The 14080-nt window shown below is 36.6% G+C and overlaps 1 protein-coding gene across 3 annotated transcripts in view; it reads left to right on the top strand.

Moving 5' to 3' along the window:
- The window catches only part of LOC109099382 (SLX4 interacting protein), a 40662-nt gene that overhangs the window by 25029 nt on the left and 1553 nt on the right, over positions 1-14080 (top strand). For all 3 annotated transcript variants that reach the window (XM_042769237.1, XM_042769238.1, XM_042769236.1), the window contains exons 5-6: positions 4564-4641; positions 5619-5707. In XM_042769237.1, coding sequence (XP_042625171.1) covers positions 4564-4641; positions 5619-5707 — 167 coding nt within the window. The remainder of the gene's footprint in view (positions 1-4563; positions 4642-5618; positions 5708-14080) is intronic.

The raw sequence follows: 14080 nt of genomic DNA, 5'->3' as shown, positions 1-14080 counted from the left end.
TCTCATCACTCCGGCCGGACAGGGCATCACAATATGTTTAGGGGCATAACATTTCCATCACACACTTGATGCATTCGGCCAATTACAATGCACTGGACACCTGGCCAATCAAAGCACACCTCGCTTTTCAGACTAATGACCCTTCTAAAAATCGATGCGTTTCAGAAGGCGGGGCATAGAGGAGAAACAATAATGTACAGTATGTGGAAAATAATGTGTTTTTAACCTTCAACCGCATAAACACATTTCATTACACCAAATACAGAAAATAATGTTCATTTAACAGCATCATATGACCCCTTTAATGTATCTTCTTTCTTACTTGTTTGATCTGGCCTATTAATATCCCATTCTTATTACATTCTATTATGGTCTTGTTTATCTGTCATTCCTTTGGTTTTAAATTCATATGTTTTATTCTTTCTGTTTTATGTGTTTATTTTAATGTTCAGCACTTTGGTCTGTCTTGTGGCTGTTTTTAAATGTGCTTTATAAATAAATGAACTTGAACTTCTTTCTTTACTGTGACTGATTGTACCATTGTTTCTACAGCGCAGTTAGTTTTGACCGCCGATAGAGGAAAAAGACATTGTAAATAAAACAACTAAAGAGGAGCTGTTGTTAAGCACTACCTGTGAAGTAGAAGAAAGTAGGAGGTAGATCCATCAATCACATACAGGGGGTTGTTGATGACAGTTTTGTGGCTGGCAGACACTGTAATTGCATATCATTACCTGCAGAAGCTCTTGTTTGAGGACCTAGCTAGCTGTTAGCAGGGTCTGCAATGACATCAGCTGGTAAACTTGTCTTCTCTAATGCAGTTCTGCTCATTTGACACATCTAACATGCACTCTGAAGACAGACAAAAGCTTGATGTAAGGGTGAGGCTATTTTAGAGTGCCCAAGCTGAGTTTATTTTCCTGCCTGGTTTCTATGATCTGAACCAATATGCTCAAGCACTTGGGGTCATTAGATAGTAGTCCGATCCATTTTGTGTGTATTTTACAGTCCTGTGGCAGCCTAGGGCAGTCTCTCACAGACAGGCAGAGAGGGGTCTATTCAGGGCACAGAGTGAGAGCTGATGGATTGCCATGCCTGTTTTTTTGTTTACAGCTGCACCAGCAGATATCTAGCGTGTTCACCAGGCTCCCTCTCTTGCCGACAAATTCCTCCTAGATTAAGCAACAGTGCTCTGCTTTCGCGTCTAGGGGATCTTGCATTCCTTGGACAATGACAAACAGATCTAGGCTGGATTCTTCCTTTGCCTGCTGTCTCTTAAATTAAAACAGAATGGTCGCGTCATTGCTTCAACACTAGGAGGGTTTAATGAACTTGTTTTTTTGGCATGTTAACAGTGAATGGGGTACAGTTGCTCTGGCAACTACAAAAGTGTTACATAGTTACATAGTTACAGCTACATAATGTTGACATAATGAATGCTTTATACAGGGTTCCCACAGGTCCTTGAAATCCAAAAAAATTCAAGGCCCTGGAAAGTTTTTGAAAATAAACATAAATGTTTTTGTAGTTTAAGATTCATAGTTCACGCTCACGAACCGTTGGCTGAACGTTTGATGCATACAGCAGACAAAAGTGGAAATACTTCAGGAGTTTTCGAAGTCGTCATCTGATTGGTTGAATTATACAGGATTTCCTGGAGACGTGTGTGTCACGTTCTGTAACGTTCCAACGTTCGGTTATCAGGATCAACTAAACGCTGGATTCTCGTGTTTACTGTGACGAAAGCACTTATTTAAATATTCACGGCACAGAATCTTTAAAATATCTCAGAGAGTTTTATACTGACCGTGGATTCTCAAAAGTATGTAAAATATTTAAATATTCATGGCACAGAATCCTTAAAATACCTCTGAGATGTTTGACAGGTCGGTCAAACGGCCTCATGGGTGGGGCTTGGCCAAAGACAGCTGCCATGGATTCCAGACTTTCAGCCGTCAGTCTAAAGGTTTGGCTACACGAGACTAATAGATACAGGTCCTTGAAAGTGCTTGAATGTATTTTGTGCAAGAAGTTTTCTGGAAAAAATTCTGTGTTAATTTGGTTTTGCTTATGTTTTGTTTATGTGTTACTTCATGGCCTATGTATACTAGCTTGCTTGATTTACGTTAGTTACGTGCATTTACGTGTTAAGATAAGTGTTTCCTGCGTGAGGTACTTTGTGTTGTACGTTGCCATGATGTTCACGGGCACACAAAACTACTACTATGGTACTCAACGTTTCACAGACACACCGTGAAATTAATGTTGAATTGCTTTGCTTGTTAAGATAATGTAAACCCATGAGGCAAGAAAAACTTAAAAGCATATTCATATATCTTAAAACTTCTGGTTACATGAGCCTACGCTCTTTTCAATAAAATCCATGCAAAAGTTAACATCAGATCATTTTAGAATAAATTATAGGATGTATCGAATATTCCTCAGTTTTATGCAAAACAGAAATATGACAAATAGAATATCAGATCTCTGTCATATGGCCGAATTAAATGAAAAAAAAAAAAATGCTTCTTTGCATAGTTGTGTTTGACACATGAAAACTGTAACAATGTATCTTACAAGGCAACACGATGTAACCTTGCTCTCACTTGAAATGTGTCCCCACATTAAGTCTTTGAATTTGAGGGTATTGGACCTGGAAAGTCCTTGAAAGTTTCTTGAATTTAAAGATAACCAAGGTGTGGGAACCCTGTTTATGTAATTCAATTCAATATAATGAAAGTTCAAGTAAAAAATGACACATTAGAAGCGATTTCAATGTCCTGGGCTGTTTTCACAATTGATTTGATTTTGATTTGCTTGGTCCAAACCATAGTCAATGAAAAATGTGCTGTATACAATATAATAAATAATATAAAATTAAATTAAATTAAATATTTTTAATCAATTTATTATACACATATAATTTAACATATATGCTCAATCTTTTCATTACCTCTGGTTCAGACTTCGCAAATCAAATATTTTTTTGTTAAATGGATTACATTTTTTATATTTATTATATTTTTATTATATTCATTATACTATATGCACTGTAAATTGCATAATATAGTGTTTAATAATCTCAGATTAGAAAACACATTTTCTGACCAATGTCAAACTGACTTGAGTCCACAACAGAAGCTCTAGTGTGAAAATATCCTGTTTTTGAAAGAGTTTGAGTTTTTTATTTTTAACTTTAATATATTTGTTGGTAATATCCAGTATGCTTTTTCAGTCCTGATTCTTCATGAAGGATGTCGATGAGCGAATGAGTCACACACTAACCTTGGTTTGTGCATTTCAGTTTGATTGGCCTCTGTATACACCCTATTTATTCACTTCTTCCATTGTGTGAACATAATTGTGCAAACAGAAATTTTTAAAATAAATCTTAATTTATTCACCTGTCATCTTATTCTTGCAAAATAAATGCTGACAGAGTGATCTGGTCTTATATAATATTGTAGGGGTTTATTTTGTGATAATTACCTGCTGACTGTACCTTATCCCACTTACAGTAATAAATGTTCAGTTGAGAAATTCATTTATATTGTGAGAAAAACAAGATTGATGAATGCACAAGAGTCATGAAACTAGCACAGTGTGATCCACTATACAGTCTGGCAGTTGCACACTAAATTATTAGGCCTCAGAATGCAGCAACTGACCAATCACAATTGATTATACCATGGTTTGTCTGAAAACTCGATTCTGATTGGCTGGCAGGTAAAATGTTTAATGCACTGGTAGTTCCAAGTCAGTTTAATCATCGTTCTATATTAATGCGCTGCTTTAATTGATGCACAACACATATACATCACTTATCGCACACACACAGAAGAGAGAGAGAGAGAGAGACACCTTTGCATCAAGTGGTTCTTGGTCTCCACTTTGTGCATTAAAATTGTTTAATGCACAGCTAGTATTCCAGATAGTCATGTAAAAATAATTAATAAGTCTTCAGTACAAGTTTTCAGCCACTCATCCAGTATTTAGAGATTTTTGCATTCTAAAATACAGGTTTTGCAGGCAAAGTGGCAGCTTTTCTTAAAGGAGTGGAGCATGAATTCATAAAACTCTCTCACCATTAGAGGCTGTAAATAGTTTCAGCATTCAGTCAGTCTTGTTACAGTGGACTTCAAAGGCCTAGAAGCCCCGGCATGGCTTATGTTCATGCCTGAACTATGAGGCTTCTTTCTCATTTGCTTAAACGCTTTGGTATTTTTTCAGACACTAAACTGCCTTTGTGTGGTGTCATATTTGGCAGACATTGGTAGCCTTTGTTCTGGCCTTTTGCATAGCCACGTATAATTGATAACCTCCATGTTTAGTAGATGTGTAACAGACTATCATTAATGCAGTGCTGATTTGCATTAAAATAATTTTCCAGAGAAAATGTTTCCTCATGCATGCAAATGGGATTTGTTTAAACAAACAGGACATCTTAAATGCAATTGTTTTATGATTAACTTACTCTGACAAGTCCTTGCTGTTTCAATATTACCAGTAGAGGTTTTCTGAGTGTTTATAGATTTGCTCCATAAAATGTGTTTTCTTTTGCAGGTGTGAATGTTCGCCTGTCGGTGCACTTCATGAAACGACATGTCAACCTGAGATGCATTGTCAGGCAGCACTACAGAGGTAGTTTATTTCCTCTTCTCACAGATTAAAGACGACTGGTTTGAGTATTTCTTTCCATATTAAGTTGACTCATGAAACGGATGATTGTATCAGAAGCACCTGTGTTGTTGTTATTAGTTCATACAGCTGTCAGGCTCAGTCGGAGGTCACTGTCTGGATTGTTTTTATTTTGGAAAAAGTGGTCTGAAATATGTCAGTTGGCAACTCAGAAGATTTTTTTCATACGTTTTATGCAGAACTTGCAGTTTCATTCTGATGTATAGAGATCTAAGAAAAAGTTTTTTGAAGAATCAACCCATTATATCTGCCTATACAGTTAGAGACGAATGCACTCCATTGTAATAGAGGCCGAGCTCAACAAATATTTCAGACTACAGCCAAGTCCACCCGAGCCAGTCGAGGAATTACAGTCATCATTGTACATGATTTATGTTTAACATACAGACTAATAAGGCTGTCCTGTATAGATTATTTTAAGTGATCTAGGAAAAACTAAAAGAAGGAAAAGTAACTGACCAACCGTTTGCTTGGTCTTCATTTTTCAAGCTAAACTTGGCCAAGTTTGAAGGAACAAACCAGAATACATCAAACAATGTGGTTTGTTTTACTTATATCGAGTTACATATTTGAAACTTTATTGACTGAAGGGCAGTGGGGACTTAAAGTTTGCATTCAACTTTGTGGCAGCTTAGCCATTTTGTTAAAAACAACAAATAAAGCTTTTTCAACAGTTCCCATGAAGAGGGCATTGAGGTCATTTTAAGCTGTTGATGCTCCTGTAAATTCATCTTAGTGAATCAACACCCATTTTTTATTTTTGCTTTAGACATTTCTGAGAATTTTATGTGAATATCATGCATTTTTTCATTTCCTCCCCCATTTCACCCTTTGTTTCACGAGGAAAATTTACTGTATATAATATTGTACTAAATGGTTTCCTCACTTTAGTTACAATTTTTTTTTTTTTACCTTCATAGAGTTGCGTGTGTTTCCCGAGCGTGTCGTAGTGTGTGCCAGTCCTCCAGAGAATTCTGCACTTCCCAATGGAAATCTGAAGCTGGATGTGGTAAGAGCTCCTTATGTTATAAAATAATGTTTATAATCAGTGCTGGAGAAGCTACTTTGAAACTAGTTTGCCAAGCTAGAGTCTACTTAAATAAATTTAGTTAAACTACATTCAAGTGACCCTCTTTAAAAATAGTTTGCTACACTATGAGTTAACAAAAGTATCTAACTGTAATGAAGATCTTTAAAGGGGCAAACTGATTTTATTCTGTGGACAGTCTGTTGGCTTGACTTCTGAGATGATGACTAGTTATTCTCCAGCTCTTTATATAATGTATAAAGAATGCACGAAAATTAAGTACATGTGTCTTTAATGTATGCTGTTTCCCATTCTCTGCAAATGCCATGAAGTGGGTTCTGGACTCATGTAGTTAATTCCTATGCGTTTGGATCTCCCCTCTTGCTTATTATGGGGCGGCAAAAGAGTAGTTGGAAAGGACTTAATGGTGAGACACTTTTACTCTATACTGCTCTCTGAGGTGGACCACTAAATGCCTTTGCCCTAAAACGTGGAGCCTTGGGTCCCCATTTATAAAATGCACATACGATCAGATTTGATCTTAAATACCATATCAATTAATTCAACATTATTTTATAAATGGTCCATCTATCTGTCTGTCTGTCTGTCTATCTGTCTGTCTTTATGTTTCACAAAGTCATTTTGTTTTGGAACAACATGAGTAAAAGATGGAAGAATATTCTTTTCTGGGTGAAATATTTCTTTAATGTTCATGCAATACCTTTTTAGAATGATTTGTTGCCAGGTCATTCAGGCAGTGCACTAAACTAATTTTGAATATATGTAGTTTTGTACATCCCTACTAGATATTATAGAATTATTCATCTTGAAGCTACAGTAGGAAATTGAATGCAGGATTTGTATTCTGAAATCATGAGTTGCATCACTGGTACACTATGTATTTTTCTTCGGAAACAAGACCACAGTTTTACTTGGCTCACACACATGCCCTCTTACTCACCCACTTTTATGGCAACAGTTGTGTGTGGGTATGAAGACTGTGATTTGGTTCAACAGGATACTCAGTGGTAGGATCTCTGGAGCCATGAATGTCCAAGTGAAAGCATCCTTGATCAGACTTCCTGCTGTGTGTCTAGAGTTCTCATCTATTGTGTCTCCGCCCAACTCAGATCTTCTTCAAATCTTTTCATGTACACTTCTTCCCTGTGAGCCTCTCGGTTGATCCTACTCTATCTTCTAATAGAATCCTGGGAAATGTACACAGAGCCACCCACCTTGGGTGGACATCAAGGACGAAGACAGTCTCCCATCTGTCCTGCTATTGATGTCGGTACTTTTTCAGGTTGAATCATTTGCCATTGCTTTTCTTTGAGACTTTTTATTTCAGCCCTTTTTTCCTGCATTGCTTTGGCTTTCAATGAAAGCAAGAATCGTAATCATTTGAGTGATGTTATCCAGTTCGACAGTGAAAAGTTCACATTGTGTAACCGCTTTTCCAGTTCAGGGACGCAGGGCTCTTGTTTTTGCATTCCCCTCATCAGGATGTGGTTCTCTGTGCTTGTATATGCTGCGAAGAAGGGTTAGCAGGAGCTTGCGGTGGTGCTCTTGCTATTTGGCAGATTGAAAGAGAGTGCATCAGGAGAGTGAGCTGGAGTCTCTCTCATGACAAAACAATTATTTCAGTTGCTCCGCTCTAATTTGTCACTGGGAGCCTTTTCCTACAGTTTCTTTCTTTCTTCCTTTTTTTGCTCGAAGTTAGCCAGGAAAGTTATGAATCTTAATAAGAAATGCTGCTCAGCTGTATGAGTCACATACAATGCAGATTTTTTAATTTGAAAATGATAATGGCTCGGTGAATTTGTTCTTCCAGTGTTGTCATATGTTTATGGCGAGTTTCTCTCACCGCAGAGCTTGACAGTGAGAGCCTGAATGACGCCACATGTTTTGAGGCAGTATGGGAATTTGTCTGTGGCCCTTCCATTTGATTTAGTGCCCAGTTTGCAAAATACAGTTTATATCAGCCATACAGGGTTTCCATAACACCTACCCAGAGGTCGTAAGGTTACACTCCGACAGCGAACTGTGATATAACATGTGCTTTCTTGAAGTAAGAGAGAGTGTGAAAAAGATATGTGGTTGGTATTTTGTGCAAAGTCACCAGTTCAAACGCGGAAGGTGACTTGTATCCCCTGTCAGAACAAGATTAACGGTTCCTTGAGTGATTCACATCCTGTGGTGTGGTCTGAAGTGGGTAGAGCGGAAGGATCCTTCACTGTTGCGTAGCAAAGAAGCGATGCGGGTTCACAGTCAGCACAGAATCACGTCGTCACAACTGAGACAACAGGCGTCTCTTCCTTTTCCCTTTAATGCACTTCCTGAAACACCTCGAGAAGGTGTCCTAGCAGAGTGTCCTTAGTGTAAATTGGGTCTGTATTTGGTCACACATCATACTGTACACTACTTTTTAAAAGTTTGGGGTTTGGAAATTTGACTTTTGAATTGGAATGTACACTACAGTCTAAGTTAGGCATTGGAATCATATGGATTTTATAAATACTTCTTAATCTTTTTTTAACCCTACTAATTAAATAAGTATAGTACTTTCATTTAAAAAGATGCTGTGTGCTTGTGTGCTGGAAGAATGGGGCAGATAGTGGCCTTGTAATGAAGCGGCGGATCAAAGCTCAGGGCAGATGTGTTTTTACAGACTCCTCTCCTTTGGGGAGAGCTACAGTGGTTATGGACATAACTCTATCCTTTCTTTGTTCCTCTCCTATCTCCATTTCTCACTGTTTCTAACAGCAAGCCAGAGAAAGCTGTAATTTCAAGAGCTTCTTGGCCCTTACAAACTCATTGTCACCTAATCTGGTTTGTCCCCACAGAAACAAAGAGGTGTGTTTCTGGAGTGGTTATGTTTTATGGACGCTCTTCAATGCCAGTGCTCTGGTTTAGATGGCTGGACAGATACTTAGAGAAGACATACACCGTTCATATCTTCTGTCACTAAGAGAAGAAAAAGTTTGTATGTTTTGTATTATTTGTAAGTGTTATAAATATATAAAAATAAAAATAAGTACATGAATAATATTAATTCATTATTTACTCCAATATCTTATTGCTTTAATAAATAAAACTATATAATAAAAATACTAATGACTCAAATTATTTTTATTAATGATTAAAACATTTAAGTAAATTCATTCATTTAGAAGATAGCCATAAGTAAATTAAAGTTATTGACCAATCAGAAGCAAAGATCTGTTTAATATGATTAATTTTCATTTTATGTACTTTAATATTAAGTCAAGCTCAAAACATATATTCTTATGCTTGCGTTCCCACTCGTTGCATTCATATAGGTTTGAATTGAAGTGAATGAGACACTGTCTAGTATGATCGCATCTTTACTCATAACTCTTGTTGGGACAGTCCTCTAAAGTGCTTTGCTGAAGGGCATTATGGCAACAGGCAAATTCCAGTTCATGGATCACCTCTCCCTGACTAATCTTTGTCTTGATCCGTAACTGCACTTCCAGTATTCACACTGTGAGGCACCAAGTGCTTGTGTAAGTGCAAGTGATTTGCCTAATGGCTAATCAGTCCAGTTCATATAAGTAACTGTACAGTACATATTTGTTTGTTTACTAGTACAGATAAGCCGTTGTGAGAGTGTCCACAAAGTGTGCCGGTACTTACAACTCATTTCATGGATGATTATGATTGAGCTAATGTTGCAGGCCTCACTTGACGGTAAAACATATGCTTTTAGTCTGTTCAATATTTAATGCCATTAGACAAAGGTTATTATCAGGACAAACTCTTAAGGACTTGTTTTATAAGATGGACCCAGAAAAACTTTTACAATTTCTTTCAAAACTATTATCTTTTATAGAAATGTGTGTGTAATACTTTGTTTTATAATTGTTTTTATTAATTTATTTATGCTTATTGTATTTGTATTTTGTGTTCTACTATATTTTTAATGTACAGTATAATCTTTGCCATGAAATAGCCTGTGAAACTGATGTGGCAATAAACTTAAATGAACTCAAACTGTATGATTGAGCATATGGAAATATGAAAGGTGAATGAGTTTGTCATCAAGTCAAAACTGACTCATTTCCTTTCAAAAATGACTTGTAGTTGATAGAAGTAACTCTCTAGCTTACATTTACAACAATCATTTAGTGTAAAGACAAATAGATGCTAATTAATATTTATGTGAAGGGTATGTGGGCTGCATTCCTCCTTAATGGATTCTGCTCGAATTTCTTTCACATTCACCTGAGGTTATATGTAAGAAACATGACTTTTGTAACTGTAGAGGTCATGACAGCTCTGACAGTTTGCAAGATAATGTATGTGGAGTCTGCATTATTAGGGCTCTACTGATTACAGATGTAGTTCGAATTAATTTCATGATACATCATTTAATTAAGTGAATAAGTAATTTTGGAGATATTTGGTGTAGCCATGGGAACAAAGTATAAGTAATTAAGTAACATAAGTAATTAAGTAAAAAGTTTTTTAATCAATAAGTAAGTCCCAGTTTGTACCAGGAATTATTTTATTTTGTTTTATGTTACTGTATGTTGTTATGTTATGTTTTTATTTTATTTACATGTTTTTTATTCACATGGTTACAAGATTTTAAAGATGTTTTTGAAAGTATCTTATGTTGATAAGATTTATTGGATAAAAAAAGGAAAAACAATAATATTGTGAAATATGATTACAATTTAAAATAATTATCTATTTTAAAATATGTAAGTGATTGCAAAGCTAGATTTTCACCAGCCATTACTCCAGTCTTCAGTGTGACATGATCATTGTAAAATCAGTTTAATAAGCTTATTTGGTGCCCAATAAACTTTATTAACAAAATCAAATACAAACACTTCTAAGTATTTTGTGGGAACTATGATACATAATAATTTTTTTTTCAGAATTCTTTGATAAATAGAAAGTTCAAAAGAACAGCATTTTCAGGACTCACAATCGTATTCTCGGAAAACACACGCTGTGGGAACGCAGCAGCACTGGAAAACTAGTTGTCTGTCACGTCATACAGTGCAAGAGAGAGCCGGTCTGCTGCACAAATGTGTGTTCACCATGTATTTCGTGTTTTCATGTGTGGTTTCAGTAACTTACAGTGATGGAGAAATGAGCTGCGTGTCATCTGAAAGTTTTAGATCCAGTCTCTACCGGAGCCACTCACGCCAGTTTTGTGTTCTATACATGTAACATGACTCAAATATTGTGCTCTCCAACCAAATATAAAAGCTGCTGTCACTTAATGAAGATTTGACAGATGAACTTGCGGCTCGATTGGACTCTTGTTGTGTCAGAAAGTGATGGACATCTCCATCTTTGATATTACTCTGGTCACTGTCGCTATGGTAACTGGTAAGGAATACAGGCTTGACTCCTGTTACATGTTCATACAGACCGTATCCGAGAAGCTACTGTTAGTTGCTGTGTGAATGGGACAATTCGAGTCTCACACCTGTAAGTAAATTTGGTTGTCAATCCCAAAAACTGACAGTGTAATCGTAGCCTATCTTTACTGTCACTTTGATCAGTTTAATGCATCTTTGCTGAATAAATGTATTAATATCTTCAAAAAAAGAAACAATGTTACTGACCCCAAAATTCTGAATGGTAGTATAATTGCACTAAATTCACATGTAAACAGAGAGCCCTAATTATAATTTTCATGTTCCCTGTTCCCGTAGACACAGTGAAATCACCCCATTAACTTTCTGACATAGTTTCTTTTTTTATCGCTCTTTTTATTTCCCTTGTTTTTCTTTGAAGCCCTGCGAAGTACATGAGAGAATTGCTTCTTGGGTGAGTTTCTCATGTTAAAGAAACACTGCTCCATTGTTGCTGTCTCTTTCATCTGTTTCCCAAAGGTTTGTAAAATGCATATGAAGGCATTGAAATTCAAATGTTCTTCCTCCCCTATCCTCCATGTTTTTGTCAAGTGTGTGTGTGTGTGTGCTGTACCGTTCACACTCGCTGGGTGTGTTTATTTTCTGTGGACTTATCGTTAGTGAGTATGGGTGTTTTTCTGCATGCTAGTGTGTCTGGATATCCCCCTAAAAACCATCCATTCTTGGTTGCAGTGGGCGGAGGTAAGTTGGGGGGAGTTTGTTTGTGTGTGTAGGAGAGAGTTCAACAGACAGAGGTCATGGATGGAACACAGTCTACAGATGAGACAGCAGCTTGCTCCCTCTGACTTTGGCAATGGGTTGTTTTTAAACATTAGTGGCCCACGTTACAACATGATTTCCTATGAATACTTGTCTCTGTGGGTGGACACACACCACATAGAGTCTCTAGGGTTCTCATAGACTCAGTTTTCTCAGATCTTCCCATGCATTACCCTTCCCTGCACCTTAAAGTGGACCTTCCCACTAGCTATTGATCAGCCCATTTAGAGTGAAGCAGCACTGATTTATGTGCAGTCCTGCTAAACCTGCTGCTTTCAAAAAGCTTGTGGGAAAAGAGCTTTGAATGAGTTTGCTCTTTCTGTCTGTGGCTGGGTTTCAGTCCATGTTTTTCCATCCATGTGTGATATTCTGGTAGACACGATAAACCGGTAAAAACTTGACAACTCGTATAAATGTATTATTGTTTCTATTGCATTTATGCTCTTTTGAGGTTGGAGTGGTATCATCACAAAAAACTCAATTCGTTACTGACACACTGGCATTGTTTTTGGCATCATTACTAACTTATTTCTAGCAAAAATAACTACTTTGTAATGTATCATGAGAATATATTGTGAGAAAATTACTTGTATTGTTAGATTTTGGTAATATCGCCAAGTAGTGTGAATTTTGGAATATAAGAATAATGGTAGATTTAGACATTAAGATGCAAATACAGTTTCCAAAACGCACATAAAAACACATAAAAGCTTAATGTGCACAAATATTTTTATTCAGTTTGAAGACATGCACATAAAATCATCACATTGCATCTCAAATTTTGCATGGTCATTCTGAAATGTCAAAATGATTGGCTGCTATTAACTTCCCAGAGCTTTTTGACATGCTCCCAGTCACAAGGCATCTGCTGTGGATTGCTAGCAATCATGAAGTTCATTAGAGTGTTCTGCTTTAAACCGCAAATAATTTATTGCATTTACTAAAAGAGCCACAGTGGCTTCCATTTTTATTTTGCACCAATTTGCCTGCAAGTAATGATTTTGTTGTCTTGACATGGGATAGAAATGCTGCTTTATTTGACAGTAAAAGTACATTTATGCATTTGGCAGATACTTTTATCCAAAGCAACTTTCAGAGTTTTTGGTTCAAGGTTGCTTTTTCTATTCATGCATTTTTTAGGAACTGAACCCATGACCTTGGCATTGCTAGCACCATTCTGTACTGTTTGAGCCACAGGAATACAAATAAATAAAGACCTGGCTTGCAACAAAGATCCTATCTTGTGAGATTTTATAATACTTTTGTCTTCATTTAATATTAAACAAAAGAGTACAGCGTTTATGGTCATCTCACAGATTGTGCCACAGTCACATGTTGCAAGAGCACTTGTATGCAGTAAGTGCACCTTCCGTATGTGATTCATTCACTCATTGATGAACTCATTCAGCATGACTTGCTCACAACGCCTCTGCTCAAAGATGAGAAAATAGACAACGGGTCATTCTGTCTTCCTGGTTTCCATTTATCTTTGTTGTGTTGTTGTTGACATCACCATCACATGCACTATAGGGTCCAAAACCTACAACCTTTGGCATATCTTTTTGCATATCTTCTTCAACCATATCTTTTTAAAGTTGCTTATCAGTATAACAATATGGTGTGAAGTTGTTTGTATATCAGTTTTTATGTTTTATTTTATAGTATGATTCTTTTTTTTCTATGCTATATTATTTTATATTGATATTGAGGTCAAACCATATGCTTTATCTGAATGTTTTATAGTTGATTGATTTTAACTGATCTAATGCTTGTGAAGCACTTTGAGTTGCATTTTATATATGAAAAGTGCTATACAAATAAATGTTTATTATTATTTTGGTCACCATCCCATATATTTATCCACTAGGCCACACCACTTCTCTCTATAAAATCATTATATATAGGTATATAGAGGACCCTTCTTTAGGCCATCATCGGTGCACTTCATATGAAACGCATCCCTCTGCAGTTTCCTCATTTTGCTCTAATGACTTGACAGACCTTGTGCTTATCTGGCTGTTTGCTCCTAAAATAGAACTAATAGCCTGTATATCTTGAACCTGTTCAGAGGCCTTTTGGTAAACCTACACTTTTATGAAATCCAATCAGTTTGGACTGGAATGATTGTTTTGTGCCGGTTAATCGCAGTTCAATGATCCTGTGCCCCTAAAGACGGCGA

The sequence above is a fragment of the Cyprinus carpio genome, chromosome A13 (assembly GCF_018340385.1).
Source record: "Cyprinus carpio isolate SPL01 chromosome A13, ASM1834038v1, whole genome shotgun sequence".
In the NCBI taxonomy this organism is placed as follows: domain Eukaryota; kingdom Metazoa; phylum Chordata; class Actinopteri; order Cypriniformes; family Cyprinidae; genus Cyprinus; species Cyprinus carpio.
The sequence above is the reverse complement of the archived record's forward strand: the minus strand, read 5'-3'. Positions and strand labels throughout refer to the sequence as shown.